The sequence below is a fragment of the Quercus suber genome, unplaced genomic scaffold (genome assembly GCF_002906115.3).
Source record: "Quercus suber isolate HL8 unplaced genomic scaffold, Cork oak 2.0 scaffold_109, whole genome shotgun sequence".
NCBI lineage: Eukaryota > Viridiplantae > Streptophyta > Magnoliopsida > Fagales > Fagaceae > Quercus > Quercus suber.
In genome coordinates, this window is record NW_027069574.1 from 233,222 (window position 1) to 250,497 (window position 17,276).

Below are 17,276 nucleotides of genomic sequence, written 5' to 3' on the forward strand. Positions count from 1 at the left end.
GAAGCTGCTTTGAAAGGAAGGGGTTATGCAGTTAGGACTCAGAAATGTAAAACAAAAGGTGGAAAGGCCAATTGTGGTGGGAGACGCAAGGGCAAGGGCAAGGGTAGTAAATGAAGACTAAGTCAAGACACTTTTGTTACTATGTATTAGGGTTATGTAGTGTTAGGGTTTTATGTAGTTTGTAGACAATGGCAAGGCAGACAATGGCAAGACACTTTTTTATATAGCTGTTCAAATACTTTTTATATTTTTGTAAGTTTTGTAAACATTTGGTAGCTGCAACTCTTTTGGTTGTTGTACCAAATGCCTTATATTTACTAGTAGTTAATGAAAAACTATACAATGTCACCTTAAAATATGTATACAATTTCCCAACTTAATGACAGGTGTTCGGAATTATTATTCTTATTATTGCAGCTTGTTATATGAGTTATTATTATATGAGTTTGTTTATGTGTGCAGGGTGTATGTGTTGAATAGCAGGTGTATATGTTGAATAGCAGGTGTATGTGTGTATTTTTTGTCTTTTCTTACAAGTTGACAAATAGTTGTCATGCACTTTAAATTCACTTTCAACACAATTGTCTTCACACAATGCACTTTATGCACAAACCAACACAGCTCACAACATCCAACAAAACACCAACACCAACAGCTCATAGCTCACAAGTAGCCAATTCACTTTAAACAAAAATACCAACAACATCTAATATAAATAATACTTTATCTTAAAAAGACTTATATTATTAAGGGGCTTTAAGCCAACAACATCTACCACCTTACATAGTTCTCATTCTTAAAAAATTCTTTCATAGTTCTATTACAATACAATTGAGGACTAGCTTATATTACAACCCATCAGGCAGACTCAATCTCATCATTCCAACATTCTCACTTGAGCCAAAACAAGAAAACAACATAACCAAAATAAATATTAAAAAAAAAATGACAGAATTAGTGCAATTCTGCGCTTTCTCTCTTGCTCTAAAGCTCTCACTGCTATCTCCTTGTCTTGAACAGAGGAAGCTCGAAACTTTCTCTCCTTCTCAGTGGCTTTTGTTGCCCTATCTTGAGCAATTTCTGCCATTTAGGTAGCTTTTGCTATTGCCTAGGTAGCTTCTCTTTCCCTTTCATGTGCAAGTTGCAGCTCACTCCACAATAAATCCAGATTTTGTTGCACCAAATGGACAGCTTCATTCCTACGCATACAAGTAGGATTATCAATCCATTTAAAGAAAGGGCACTTGGGACCAACCTGTTCATAAATTGAATTGAACACATTACATTCCAATCTCACGTGAATCAACTAGATTAAGTAAAAAGTATACTTACCTTATATCGACTACAACCCAGAAACCTTCTCCCAAAATTATCCATTGTCAGACTTGTTCTCAGCACACAAGTCTTATGTATACACATATGCCCACTTGAACCTGAGTAATTTCCACTTGAAGAAGACATTATCAACTTCCTGTGAATCAAAGTTACCATCAAAACTTGAAACCCCAACCCACATAAAGCAGAAATGTCATACCTGGTGATGATCTATCTTCGAATATTCAATACCTCAAGACAACACAAAGTCAAAACCTCACCCTCACACAAAAGCACAATCACAAAAATCAAAACCCCAGCTCAATACAAGGGATTTTCGCATTTCTATGGCTCATGAGAAAAAGAAAGTGAGTTCGTATTGTTTGATTTGTGTTATGTTCTAATTTAGCATAAAAATGTGTTTTTCTAACTTCTAAGGGTGAGGTGGGTAACGGGAGAGTAATGGATTGAAGTATAGGTAGGTAAAGTGTAAAGTTTTAAATCACGAGTAGGCAAAGCACAAACAGACCAAATCTCAAGTGGATTTACTGTAATACCATCATTATTTCATAATTTAATTATAATACCATCATTATTGGCAGTCAGCAACAACATATTGAGCAACACCAAAAAAAAAAAAGTGAGGAAGCCGTAATAGAGAAGAGATTTAATAGCCAGTGCAACGTCAAATCAAAACCGAATATAAATAATTTTTTTTTTTTTTTAAAAAAGCCCAGAATTCAATGTAATTACAATCCCAGAAAAATGCCCGCGCAATTCATTGTACGAAAGAATATGTATTTTCTATAAGTATTTCTCTACCAAAAGAATATGTACGAAATTCATTCTCAAAAAAAAAGAGACCATCGTTTCTATGAATATTTCTCTACCAAAAGAATATGTACAAAATTCATTCTAAAAAAAAAAAAGTCCGAAATTCATTGAATAGTTCATACACTAAAAGAAAAGGAATAAAATCAGTTAATACATTGCGTGGTCTACTACAATATATCATATCCATTACACAAGAATTGTAATAGTTCTCGATGAGCAATTTAAATCTAAAGGTCTCATTCAAGCAATCAAATATGATGTTAATTCTAGACTTATTACAAATCGTAAAAGAATGTCAAAAACTCAATTTCATATTGGGGGTCCTTCCTTGCATAGTGTAGTGTAGCATATGAGATGTATCTTAATTTTTATAATTCTGGTTTGGTCTAATATTATGATTGGAGTAGGGGTATAATATTGCAGCCCATGTTAATCTCTGGTTTTGTATTGTTTTTTCTTTTTAGTAGTTTGTTTCAGCAGGAAGATTATTAACAATTCATTTCATCCCATATATTACGTACATATTAATTTAATTAAGAGCAAAGACCCATCCGGGGTGGTGGCGCAGTTGGCTAGCGCGTAGGTCTCATAGCTTCTGAGTGATCCTGAGGTCGAGAGTTCGAGCCTCTCTCACCCCAATACCCTTTTTTTTTATTATTTGTTTTTTTCATGCACAAGCATTGAATCTACAGTATTGATTATAAATTAGTATATAATTGTGGGTTGATCTCACCATTAAAAAAGCAACTGTTTTTGACATCAATTATGCATACGATAAATTGAAACTCATTTGAAGAAAATTTTAGGTGCTAGACTGCTAGTCAAATATATATTACATAATTCACATCTGTCTACCAATTACAATCGAATGATTGACATATACACATTTGAAACCAAATCCAAGTCAAATTGAAATGGTAGTACAACCACCAAAATCACACTCTGCAAGTTGTTTGCTTACAGGACATGACCCCCAACCACCGAGCAATTCGTTGTATTTACGATCCCAAAGAAATGCCCCAACAATGCTACATATACAAAAGAATTCATTATGTTTTTCACAATAGTTAAGTTGACAAAGCCTTTTTACTAGTTCTCATCTGAATCCACCACTAACATCACTCTTTTACCTACTACTAACAATCTGCCACATCACTAGTTGTCAAATTTTTTGTATCTAGCTTTTCTCAAAATGCCCAAGACCGTCACAATTCATTATACTAATAATCCCCATAATTGTAATGACAACCCCCTTAATGCATATAAATCCTGGAAAATACCTTGTTCTTTTTTTCTCTATTGGAAAAATAAAAAAATCAATCATCTGCCATCCTTACCAGTCACAAATTTTGGATAAAAAGGGTTAAATGCACCATACGTCTAGCTCAAATAAGCCACTCATTAACACTCCCCGTTCTTAACATCAATGCTTTTGAAGATGCCGATTACTTGAAACCAAGAGCAGAAATGCAGTTAAAACTTAAAAAAGCAATTAGAAATTCTAATTTCGAACTTGATGTATCACTATAGCTTCTTTGAATAATTTCTGTTCTCCAAGATGCACCTTGTATGTAAATACAACTGCTAATTCGCAAGCATCGAATCTACAGTGTTGGTAATAAGAACAAATAAAGCAACTTTACAACGAAAAATTCAAGCCTACTAATTTTCTATCAATTTCTCTTGTTTATCATTCTCACAGATTTTCATTCCGAATCACACTCTTATTTCTAGGGAAAAACTTCCCAACCCCATTTCGTGTTTTCTCAGAGGCATTGGATGGGTTTAGTGATAATGATGACTCACTTTCATAACTGTTCTTTGAAAGACTTGAACCATCACTGACTATTTTCATAGATTAAGAATCTCTTTTTGGCAAATTCAGGTTGCTAATTTGCAATTTCAATGGTTCTCTACTATTTTTAGGACCTTGAATTCCCTCACTAGTGAGTTCCAAAGGCTTTTCAGAGTCAATCAGGAAGTCTTCCAGTGTTGCAAGAGACTTCAACTGCTGGCCAAGGGATGCAATTGTTTTCTGACACTCTGCAAATTTACTCGCAGCCGCTGCAAGTTCCTTTTCCTGTCATAAACATCAAGATATCAAACCAGTTTATTGAGGAAAGCAGTCGGTATTTAAAAAAAAAAAAAAAAAAAAAAAAAAGCACTTATTTGCTCAATTGGAAATCTATAAGATGCAGATTTGTCAGGCCTCTGATTTCCCTTTTTCTTATTGGTAAGTTACACAAGTACCCAATGGGTCTTGAACCCAGGGACCTCACATCTCTTGTAGTCCCAATTCAGTTTAGCAGTTTAAGGGGGTCTTTCAAGACTTGACTTCTAAAAACTGCTCAATTAGCTTTCAAATTTACTTTCTATCTGCATTTATCAAAAAAAAAATTACTTTCTATCTGTGAAGGCATATTTGCTTTCATTTGGTTGGGAATGTATCTCCAAATTGCTTAACCAAAAGTACTTTTTTTTACTTTATGGCAGACTTAAATCAAGTAGCTTCCAGAGAAGGGTAGGACTCTATTTGGGAATGAAGATATTGAACTTGAAACTAACTGGCAGAATGGCAGTTCTGCAAGCAGCATCATGCAAAGACCAGTTAACTAAATGGGCAGCACATCAACAGCCCCAGCAGAGGTAATAATCCATATCACGTACCTACTGCATGGTAGCTTTCAGATGTACTTTTACAACTTAAAAGCATAATTGCTTTATGGATTAGGGACCATCTCGAAACTGCTAACAGGACATACCTAAATCTTACTTTGTGGTCAAGTAGCTTCACAGAAAAATTGAAAGACTCAGTTTCAGAAGTTGAAAATTGAACTTGAGGCTAATTTATAGTTCTGCAAGCATGGTCATGTGGCCTAATTAATGAAAATGGGTTATCGCATCATCCGCCTACCAGACATAAACAAGTAATAACATATCTCTTAAGTATTACATAATTTGCATTGTAGCACATGTCATCTTTTAAGGAAGACTTTCTGACAGAGACCGCTGCATATGTTTTCTTTTTCTTGTAAATACTTGAAATGGGGTCATAACAGCTGTATGAAATTAGTAGTCACTACCAATCATGCGCTAATAATAAGGCATTCATGGATTTTAAACAGCCAATGTGTCATTAACATTTAACACTACCGGTACTGTTTCCTAATAGGAACTTAACATGATTTTCTGCATTTTAAATATATTAAAATTGCAAAAGGAATTTGATGAGTTTTTAATATATATTATATATATATATATATATTCCTGTATTCTAAATAAGAATAGATTATTATTTATCGGTCTTAGCAAACTAACCTGCTTTACCTTCAATTCACCATTAGTGTTTGTCAAACGCAGGAGCTCAGCTTCACGGTGGAGCTTGGCTTCTCTTTTCATTCTTAAAAGTTCATCCTCCAATTTCTGATACTTGACCACATTTTCTGCTGAAGAAGCATGCTCCTTCTCAACCTCTTCTTCTAATGAACCAACTTTCAAATGCAAGGTTTTGACCTCAGCTTCAACAACTCTGAGTTGTGACTCTGCCATTTCCCATTTTGTTTTTGTAACCTTTACTTCTTGATCTGCCGCCAGCTTTAATTCGTTCTCTAGTGCTAACTGAGTCTGCAGTTCTACCAACCTTGCCTCTGCTTCCTTAAGCTGACTCCTTGATGTCTCCAGCTGCTTTTGGCATTCAGTTAAAACTATCTGGAATTCCACTTTTTCGGCCTCCAAATTCTCCAACTTTTCCTCCAGTTCAGCAGTCCTGTTAATCATGGCTTCAAGTTCTTCTTTCATAGGGCTTTCAGCAGCATTGGCTTGATCCAAAGCAGGCCCTTTTTCAAGGGAACGGCTCCCACTTTTTGTGTCTGGCAAAGCTGCAAGCCTTTCCATTTCAAGGAAATCATCCATGAGATTGATTTCTACTGAAGAGACCGTAAGGCTCCTCCCAAGAGCCTTCTCATTCTTATGCTGATCAAGTTCTGTGATTAGAGCAGATGCCCATGAGTCAGAACGGCTTGATTCACAATAATTAGGTTCCAAGCGACTCATTTTGCGCATATCAGTTTCAACTGCAAGTAGCCTTTCCCCACTGTCCGACTGGCTATCTGTGAAAGATTCCACACAAACTGAGGAGACAGTAAAGGACTTGTGATCATTAGCAGGGAAAGCTCTACGAGCCGTAGCTTTTAGCCTGCGGCACTCAGCTTCAAGCTTAGCCACCTTCTTGATGCTTTCTAGATGTTGTTTGCTGGCTGTTTCAGCAGCCTGTGTGCTCAAGTCCCTCTCCATAATCCTGATTTCTATCTCCTCAGCTCGAGAAAGGAGATCAAGTTTGAGGGCCGAGTTTTCTTTCTCTACAGCCTCAAGCTTTGGGCGGAGATCAGAATCAATTGAAGCAGCAGCTTCAGCTTTAGCAGCCTGAAGTTGAGCCTGAAGCTCAGAAAGCTGTCTGTCAAGCTCAGACTTTGTAGATTCCCATTCATGAGTTTTCTTCGCAACAACTTCGGTGATCTTATTATCTTGATCTTCTCTGGATTGTCTAAGCTGCCTCACACATTCTTTCAATGCTCCATCAAGATGACCAACACGATCTTCAAGAGCTGAGTTCTTCTTGTTGGCAGCCTCAAGTTGTTGCTTGAAAGCTAATACTTCATTTTCAGACTTCTCCCAACCTAGCATTAGAAAGGCAATCAAGGAAACCAGTTTATTACACACATACGGTGGCCACTAAAGGAAATTTAAAATCAACAAGTAATAGCCCCTAAAAAGAGGAGCTCACCAAACACCAAACAAAAAGTGTTCCCATAATAATTAAACTTTAAGTATACCTATTTAAGATTGGTGAATATCTTTCCTAACTTATTAAAAAACAAAAACAAAAACAAAAACAAAAAAAAAAAAAAAAAAAAATCCCATAATAATTAAACTTTAAGTATACCTATTTAAGATTGGTGAATATCTTTCCTAACTTATTAAAAAACAAAAACAAAAACAAAAACAAAAAAAAAAAAAAAAAAAACAAAAAGACTCCCTAAACTTTGTGTTCCTGGAAGTTTTAATATCAATTCCTGATTAATAATTCATGCGAATACTTGATGAATATGATATAAGGGGAAAAATGTAACAAAAATATATTCATTTGAAATAAACATCATAACATGATGTCTTGACTATAACCTCACACATCACTCCTCCCTCAATATTGTTTAACAATATTTCTCCCTGAAATTTGTTCTTGGACTTTCAGAAATGGTGTGACCCTAAATTTACCTTTTCACAACACAAGTTCAGATTTATTTGATGTCAAAAATAATATTGCAACCTAATTTCCAATAGGAGTTCTACATCTTTTTTTTGGCCACCATTGTTTAAGAGAAATTTCATGAATAAAAACAGTTGAAGAAAGAATACCTGAGACAGCTTCTTCTGCAACTTTGGCATGCTGCTTTACCAAGTCTTCTTTGGCACTAATGTTCAGAAGAGCAGCAGATAGTTTCTCCGTTAAGGTCTTCACACTATCATTAGCTTCTTCATCAACTATTGCAACTTTAGATGTGACTTCTGGTGATTGAGTACTTTGAGCTGGATATGCCTTTCACAACATAGTAAATAAAATAAGATTTTGTCCTACCACATCATTCAGAGGGCAAAACCAATCTGAAACTTACAAGAGCCCAAAATCATGCAACATTTCTAGATCACAAGATTCATCCTTTAAAGGAATTATAATTGAGTCAAGGAAGCACACAGCACCACAAATTTCATACAAAGCTCATCTAGACCACTCACACTGCAAGGGATCACATATATATTTATAATTTCAAATGATAACTATTATCAGAGAATAAAATATATTCAGGACATGCTTGATTCAGAACACTTTCTAACTAGTGGTGAGAACAAGAAAACCTATCTACAGCTAAAGTTCCCATATTGTTTTAACATCTCATTTCCTTTGTTTTCTTCAAAGGAACCCAAGGCTTAAGTTGATAATATCTGCATCTTTTATTAGTACATTCCATCCTAGCTTATGTCACCTCCGAATCTGATAAGGTGAGAATTGCAGTATAATTTATTCTCACGAGACCATGAAAACAAAGTGATCAATAAAGCCCTTGTTCCTCGAAAAGTTCATTGCCAACCTGATTTGCGACTTCTTGATATTCAAGTTTGCAGCTACACAGTGAACTAACTCCAACAGCTAAAGATGAAATTTCTGAACTCTATTCAATGTTCTCTATTTTCCATATCAACAATTGTTGCCGATGACCCTTTCTTTCATTGTTTTATCAGTTCAACTTGTCTAATTTCACAGAAAAGTGAATGTTTGAAGTAAATACAAATTGAAGGACAAAGGTTGATTCAAAGTATTGAAAGAAATGAAATTATGAGTGAAGATAATATGAATAAAACAACAAGAATCAAAGTAAAACAGGCAATGAGAATGATGAACTAAGAATTAAACATATGGAAAAATTGACCAAGAAGATAGAAAGAACACTTAAAGTTAAAAAAGAAAGCCAATGAGGGAAAATTAATATTTGTAAAGAGAAATAACTATGAAGAGAAGTTTATACGTGCTAGGGAAGGGAAGAGGAACTCCACATACAAAACGCATCCCAAAGATGTGGACTAAAAAGCTGAATTATCTCATCTATCTGAATAATCATTAAAAGATTTGTTAGGTTTTCCCCTGGTTATGAGGAATATTCCGTGATAATCCTATATGAAGTGATAAAATAAAAGTTATGGGACAAGGTATCTTGAGTTTTTTGATAATGTTTGCATCTTTGGGTCTATAAAAATTCCTATTCTAAGGTATCACACTTGAAAGTTGAAAGAGGAAAGGTAACAGGTTGATAGTTCTGTTGCAGGAAAACAAGCCAAGCTTCATGTGGAAATGGCTATTAACAACTTTCGTTTTTGGTATTTCAACTGAACAATTTTGTTTAGAGTTTAGACAACACTGATATAGTTTAATAGTCAATACTTTAGATTAATTGACCAGTTAACTGAATATTATGAGAGTCAATCACATAGAATGTAATCAACCAGAGAGCAAATTCATCGCAGACTCACTGTTATATAACTCAACCCCTGCCCCTCCCAGCAGGTGATTACAGTTTTTTCTTGTCTTGATTTATACATCAACTAGTATAAAACCATGCTTTAACCTTCCACATCCACACACTCCCATAACTATTTTCATGGACACCCTGGAGGAACTCAAGAGTCAAGACATACACTTTTAGAATTGCCACCTTTTGCTTCTGTGATCACATTGGTCTAGATAGTTTTCATCATTGCAGAGCATAATTGATACACTGAAAAAAAGTCCCATAGACCAACTTTCCAGAGTCATTAATAAGTAAACAAAAGAGGAAAAGGAAAAGAGAAGAAAGAAGTGGTTTCTGATTATAATGGCATGAATATTTCAACAAAATGAGTTAAGACATTTGAACTACATTTAATATAATTCCTTTTTTGTACTACAAATAGTCATTGACAAAAGGGATCAAAAAGAATGAATAGGACAAGAAATGATCATTATCTATGCAAATCCCAGTTTTTCATACAATTCAACAACCCAATTCATCAAATGGATTCCTTCACACCACAAATCCCAGAACCACCTACCTGCTCATCAGAAAATCTTTCAGAATGAGAAGATAATGATCCCGAACTCTCAGTCTCACCAGGGCTCTTCTCTGAAGACTTTCTTCGCCATAGCCAGCTCCGCCGGTCCATTTCGAATCCCAGCAAAGCCTCACCTCAGTAGCCTCTCACATAGACTTTCATCTACAACTTCATAAATAAAAAACCAGCAACCATAAGTGCTACATTGAGAAACAACCACCAAATAACAACACCACCAGAGCTAACAAACTTTGAACCTTCACTGCTTGAAATTTAAAATGAAAATCTTACAATTAAAACCAGGGAACAAGCACATCATCCACAACTATAAAAACCCTGTCATGGGTTTGTGTTTTATGGGAAATTCTGAGCTTCCAAACGGTTGTAAGCAACCAAAAGAAGCAATAAGATATAACCAACTGTTTAACCCAAAAGAGGTTGGATATACAGGTAATTACCAGCTTTACTTACAATTCACTCCACAGTCCAATCTACCTTGAACAAAATTAAAAAACTTACAGACCTTTTTACACCAACCCAGAAGAAAGGGAAAGGCCATGTAGTCTGAAATAGAAAGGGAAAAGTAATAACAACAATTTATTTGAACTGTATAACTAATTACAATTACTTACTTCAAGCACAATATTCTATCAAACTGTTTATCATTACCTACCAAATTCCCCAAATTTTACGCCATACGATATGTGTGTGCGTGTGTATGTGTCTGTGTCTGTGTCTGTGTGTGAGACAGACAGACAGACAAAAAACCAAAAAAAAAAAAAAAAAGTTGGGAGAGGACCACAGAGGAGTATGAAATAGACAATACCCACATTTCAGAATATCTTGAAGAAAACTAAGAAAGAGCCAAAGACCCACTTCGAATACAATTCAAAACATATCACATGATGAAAACCAACAAGAAAATGAGAATACCCATTTCGAGATAGCTGAAAATGTTGAATCCCATCAAAGCCAAACCGCAAAAACCCTCTAAAAGCTGAATGAAAATCAGAGAACGCGCACACAAGCTTTGACAATGTGCAGAGATCTGATGAGGAATGTCAGAAGAAAATGTAGAGTATTGTATAGGGATTGATGAAGAAGACAGACACATGGAGAATATTGAAATACTGTACTTTCGTATTTGTTTTTAATTTTTTTTTTTTTAGTTTACTTTTGTTTGAGTGTTCAAAAATCAAAATAATTGAGAAAAAATAAAAAGTGGGGCCATGTGAGAACATGTAGTTAGGAGGAGTGGTATTAAAGAAGTCTACACCTACGATTGTAACTTAGTTTTTTTGAATGTTGCTGAGCTTAGCTTATGGGTACCTACTTTTTCAAATGGAGATTGCATTATTCCCGCCCTTGAATATGGGACTTGTCACTTCTCTGCAACTGTTCTTGTTCTTCATGTTTTAGCTGTGCTTTGTTAGAAAATAAAAACCATAAATAAAAAATAAAACATAACAAAAAGTTATTTTTATTCCTTTAATGAAAAACAATAATTTCTTAACTACTCATTTTAGAAAAGAAAATGGAGTTTTTTTTTTTTTTTTTTTTAAAGTGAAATGGAGTATCTTTTAAGAGAAGGTGATATGCCTCTAGCTTCTTTTTCTTTTCTTTTTTTGGAGATCTATGACACTGGTAATTATTAGTAATTAATCAGTCCTTTGACCAATTATTTCTCTTTTTTTTTTTTTTTTTGGCTGATCAATTATTTCTCTAGAATATACGTTTCTGAGTCCAGTTTACAAACTAATTGCAAATATGTGCAATGTTATTGTTTGGGGACTCAAAGATATACAAATTGGTTTTGATACTCACAATTAAGGCTCTTTTATAAAAATAAAATAAATAAATTATAAGGTCCCTAATACAATAACAACAAACTTGACAAGTTAATTAGAAATCAATTTTAGATCTAAAAAAACAATGTTTTTATTTGTACTTCATGACTTGTTTAGAATTGGCTTGCTTCTAAAACTCCACTACAATTAATGAAAGTTTTGCCCAAGTTGCTCAACTGGGTTTTTCCTTTTGGAGGCACAATCTTCTTGAAGCACTTGGCTCTTTTCTCTACAAATCACAACTTGATACTTTAGCATGTTGTGAAATTAGGTGTGCAATTGAGATCTCCATTGTAAATAATATTGTTCAAGTGGGATTAAGATTAAGTGATTAAACCTTTGGGGGGGGGGGGGGTGGGGGATCTAAAAGCTAACAGAAATTGTGATGCCCCTGATTTGTGGGATTAAGATTAAGTGAATAAACCTTGCAGGGTGGGGGGGGGGGGGAAGCTAACAGAAATTGTGATGCCCCTAATTTTTTGAGATATTAATTAAGTGTGTGCTTAGTCCTACATTGGGCATAAACTAGGTTAGGGTTGTCCAACAACTTATTAATCCAATAAATCCACTCAACCTACCATCGTCCAAATCCAAACTAAAATCTGTCTAATCCAAGTTGTCCTTTAGTAAACTGATAGTTGTTGATTAACAATAATTGATATTATAGGTTCAAATGGCAAGTTCTTCAAGCAAAGACCCAATTCTGATCGTCATAAGCTATCATCGTCCTCCACCCCTTTACTTTTCTCCATTCAAGTTTTTGTCAGATCCGTGAAGAACATCACTAGATTCGACAAAGATCTACTAGTTCCAATGAGATCTCCACCAAATTTGGTGAGATCTTCATCAGATCTAGCAAAATCATTGCTAATCTAGTGAAATCTCATCAAAATTTAATGAAGATTTAAGATATGACACAAAACTACCACCATTGAAGGAGATATTAGATTTGATCGATCTGACAGTTCCAAATTAGGGTTTTTAAAGGGAATCTGACTAAACTCAACCCGTGGACACCACTATATTAGGTTAATTCAAGGTTTATTAACAATTATATGAATCCTTAATTGTGACTAGACTAGTATTTTCGGGAAATAGTATAGATTTGGCTAATAATGCCTTCATGAAATGCCAAAATAAAACAACTCTAAATTTTGAAGGTCAAAAGTGTACTTTAATTTTTTTTTCAAGTATAATAATATTTTACCTTTTGGCATTGGACTTATGATCAACAATATACACGGTTCAAGTGGAAACTAAGATTAAGTACCCATTTGAAGGGTTTTTTTTTTTTTTTCTTCTTTTTAAGATTGATTAAATCTTTTTTTCTTTTTTCTAAGAGTGATTAAACCCTTTTTTTTCTTTTTTCTAAGAGAGATTAAACTCTTTTTTTTTCTTTTTTGGGGGGGGGGGTCTAATAGGCTTTTGGAGTATTTGGTAAGGAAAAATCAGCTCCTTTAATAATAATAATAATAAATAAATAATAATTTGTAATGAAACTGGTGAGGAGGGTCGCATTTTGAAAAGGTGGACTTTCCTTTTACAAGGAAAAGCTCCAAATAGGCTTAAAATTAAAATGATATAATTTTGAATGATAAAACTATATCATTTCGAACTTAGGTGGCATTTAACACTTACGTCTTTAACAAACAAAGATGAAAGTACAAAATTAAAAATAGGCCAAACGTTGGAGATGAAAATTCTAAATTCTAAACATAAAAGAGTAAAACCAAAAGATCCCAAACTTAAATAGTGTAATTTTCAATCTAGTTAAGAGTTCCTAAGAAACATGGAAAAGCCACAAATGAGAGTGCGTGACCATAGATTTAAAATATTACCTACCTATCACATAGTCTAGAATGAAGAGTTTCAACCAATTTGTAGTAGACACAAGTTAAAGGATTATTGACCAACCACGAATCACGGGTCTCAAATTTCCTTACTTTGATGAAGAAGATCAATCTGATCTCTTTTTCATATTCAATTTGACTAATGATAAAGTATTGGATGAGTTTATGAAGGCACTTTGTACACATTTGGCCCTACCATGCATGAAGCTTTTGACAACAGTCACAATACGAAGTGCAAGACTGCACTATTGACCATATAATTTTCGATTAGTTGCTTTGTGAATGGACTAAAGGTCTATTCATTGTATTCAAGCATGAATTTTTTAGAGTTCATGTTTCCACCACCTATATGATGGCCGCTATTGACTTGGGCGAGGCTTATAAAAGAAGATCAATTCTCATCTCTTTGGCAAAGCAAGGTTGGTATCCAGCACCAATCAAATTATTAACAGCTAAGGAAAGAGTCAAGGATGTACTATAATCTATAATTGTCATGAGAAATTTGGTCTTGCTTATCTAACAATTATTTTTTGATAAATCCAATAAATAAGATATATTTCAAACCTATGACATTTACATTATAGTGATTGTTTTTTTATTATTAAATCAAAACATCAATTAAATTTTGGAGTAAAAGTGAAATTGTATTCTGAATCTCTTGTTTTTATTTTTTGATTGAGGCTATTAGTTGGTTAAATGATAAGCCAAATGAAGGGTTGAGGTTTTTTTTTGACAAGAAAGGGATTGAAATGTTTGAAAAAATATTGGACAGTCCACCAGCAATTTCCACGTAGCAGTCATAGGATGCTAATCCTAGCAATCACACTCCACTGCCAAATGGTGCGTCACATACTTGCTTACCATGATATTCAACGTTACATCAATTACTTGTCCTTATAGGAATTTGCCATATACATTAGTAAGAAACAATGGATTAGCATATGATATAACCGTGATAATCTTTCCCTCTCTCAGATATTTGATTGAGCAGAATGATATCCAGGTAAAGAAATATGTAATAAATGATGTGTAAATACTATTTGTTGGTTGATTTGATATGGACATCTCAGATCTTCTATGTGAAAGTCTTTCATAGGCTTTGTATTTAACAAACATTCTCATAACCCCCTAATCTTTTTCGTATTTTTAGACATATCTAGTTGGAGAGTCTAGCTTCATTAATTTAATATAAGTTCAATATTTTCTCTCATGGATGTGACATTAGGAGTGACATCCAACCAACATGATTTTATTGGGATGTGAGGATAGCTCTTAATTTTTTCGGCACCCAAAACAAGTTTTGGCTAAAATACAATTCAGTCCTTCAAAATTTATAAAAGGTCGTTAAAAAAAAAAAAAAAAAAGATTTCAATTGCATCAATTTAGTTCCTGGATTTCAGTCGAATTAGTCATTCACAATTTCAAATGTGATTAGTCTAGTCCCTTTTATATATATATATATATATTTTTTTTTCCAAAGCTCAATTGCATCAATTTAGTTGCTAAGATTTCAGTAATCATTTACGATTACTAATGTTTACCTCCAAATCAGTTTGGAGGAAACTTCTCCAACCAACTATATGGCAGTCGAAAAATCATCTAAGTGTATTTTTAGTTATATGACATTTTTAATTAGTCATGTAACTTATTTAAATAATACACATGAATAGTTTTATGAATCACCACATAGTAGGTTGGAGAAGATTTGTCCATCCCAAAAATCTTAATTACTAGTCAGATCTAACTACCGCCAGCCTCCACCTTCAGATTCATCCAAAAAGTGTTGTAGCCCTGTCAACATAACCATCCACTTTGTTCATTTAGCATTGTTTTGGTGTTCGTTTGGGTAAAGGTAAAATGTTTATTGCTTTTTGTCTCAGTTTCTTTTTTTGCAAATAATCTAACTTTTAAGTTTTAACATTTTTGAAAATCAACTAGTTTTTTTAACTTTTTATCACAATTTTTACATAAAAGTTACCAAAAACTATATATTTGTTTTATAAATATTATACAAATAAGTTATCAAAAACTGTGAAGTACTAAACAAACTTTTGTAAAGTATCTAAAGCGCGCCTGAGTTTCAGTACTCAGGATGCTTTTTGCACAATTTTTTTTCTCTATGCTTAGCCATTGACTAAGTTTAATTTAGTTTTTTTTTTTTAAGTTCTTTATTTAAATGATATTTTATTAGTTTATTAGTGTTAAGAACATTTGTTTTTCAGTAGTTAATGGACTTTATGGGACAAAAGGACCTACATTGACAAAAAGCCTAAACTTCAAGCATTAAAATGAAAAAGTTTAAAGTACGAAAATGACAATTCAACAGATGGATGCATTTGTATTTTAACCGAAGTTTTTGTTTCTCTAACTGTAAGCATAAATTTGAGAGTATAAAAAATTAAAAATTAAAAAAACAAAACCAAAAAAATAATACATTGGGCTTAAGATGCATACCATTCTTTAGTTTTGGTTTGACTTTCTGGGTGAGTCAAAAAATCATTTATTGCATTCCACTTTAACCATTATTAATGTTTGGGGGATGGTTGTGTACATTATTACCTGGCCGTGAGCTTGGAGCATGGGCTTTATTAAAAGTAGAGATGGTAAAAATTGTACGACCCGCAATTACCGACTTGACCTGCGAAGCAAATGGGGCAAGTTTAGGTTTTAGAAACCCAACCCGTAGTGGGCTCGAGTTAGGTGCGGGTATTATGCATACCTAACCAGTATACATATATTATATTAAAAAAATTTAAAATCTCTAACTATAAATACTAACTATCTCTAACCCTAATCCTAGTCCTTCATTCTCATCACTCACTCTCAAGTTTTAGCAGCCTCGCTCTCCCTCACTTTCACTCTCACTTGCTAACACCGCCCTCCTCCACCTTGCCATCGCCCATCCCTCTTCCACCTCATCGATCCATCCTTGCTGCTCCCTCACCACGCTACCACTCCTCCACCTTGCCACAAACACCAATCCTACCTCCCTCCCTCACCGCACCGCCACTCCTCCACATCGCCATAGACATTGATCCTTCCTCCCTGCCTCCCTCACCTCACCTTGATTAGAAAAAGGAGGGTTTTTGTTGGGGTTTCCAGGAATGTTGTGGTTTTGTTTTTGGAGTTTTGGAGGGGCCGAAATAGTGGGGTCGTAAAGGGCAGATCAGTTGTTGTTTTGTGTCGGTGTAAAAGGAAAAATGAAGGATTTTTTGTATTTGGGTTATGTATTTAGGATTTCTGTATTTGGGTTATGTATTATTTCATTGTCAAATTTATTTTGATAATTATGTATTTAGGATTTCTGTATTTGGGTTATGTATTATTTCATTGTCAAATTTATTTTGATAATTATGTATTTAGGAATTCTATATTTGGGATTGTGATTTTGAAAGGAAAATGGGAAATCTAAAATTAAATTGTTTTAGATTTGTGTAATTTTGTTGTCAAATGCTATTGATTTAAAAAAAAAAAAAATTGTGCCACAGTTCAAGCCCTTCAAAGACTTAGGATTGGACCCTAAAGTGGCAAATTTGGGCGGGGCCCAATGGGGTGGGTTTGGGGGTTAAAAAAAACTAGTTTATTAAACGGGGCAAGTTCGGGTTTTAGAGGCAGGTTTACGCATAAAGAAACCCACCCCGAACCCAACCCGTTGCCATTCCTACTTAAAAGTACATTGCCTCCATATAAGTTGAACCTAATTGAGTATTGACAAAGGGTTTCTTTTTTGAGTGATGTCCTCAGGTTTGAGGCAAGTTTGCTTGGTGTATTGTAATCTTCTTTTCTTGGA

The 17,276-nt window shown here is 34.2% G+C and overlaps 1 protein-coding gene and 1 non-coding gene across 3 annotated transcripts; one reads left to right on the forward strand and one right to left on the reverse strand.

The window, feature by feature from the left end:
- Nucleotides 1–2,701: 2,701 nt before the first annotated feature.
- TRNAM-CAU (transfer RNA methionine (anticodon CAU)) lies at nt 2,702–2,786 on the forward strand. Its single transcript is given in 2 exon segments — nt 2,702–2,739; nt 2,751–2,786. It is a non-coding gene; the product is annotated as a tRNA-Met (tRNA).
- An 861-nt stretch (nt 2,787–3,647) lies between these two features.
- On the reverse strand, nt 3,648–10,940 carry LOC112019033 (filament-like plant protein). 2 transcript variants are annotated; one of them, XM_065775313.1, is made up of 5 exons: nt 10,723–10,940; nt 9,790–9,957; nt 7,564–7,744; nt 5,476–6,824; nt 3,648–4,228 (listed from the first exon to the last, which is right to left on the reverse strand). In XM_065775313.1, the coding sequence occupies exons 2-5, from the start codon at nt 9,898–9,900 to the stop codon at nt 4,007–4,009; spliced, it is 1,863 nt and encodes a 620-aa protein (XP_065631385.1). In that variant the 5' UTR covers nt 9,901–9,957; nt 10,723–10,940; the 3' UTR covers nt 3,648–4,006. The 2 variants fall into 2 exon arrangements, with proteins under 2 accessions (XP_065631385.1, XP_065631384.1); XM_065775312.1 differs by having other exon boundaries at nt 5,467–6,824; nt 10,723–10,938.
- Between the last annotated feature and the right edge of the window lie 6,336 nt (nt 10,941–17,276).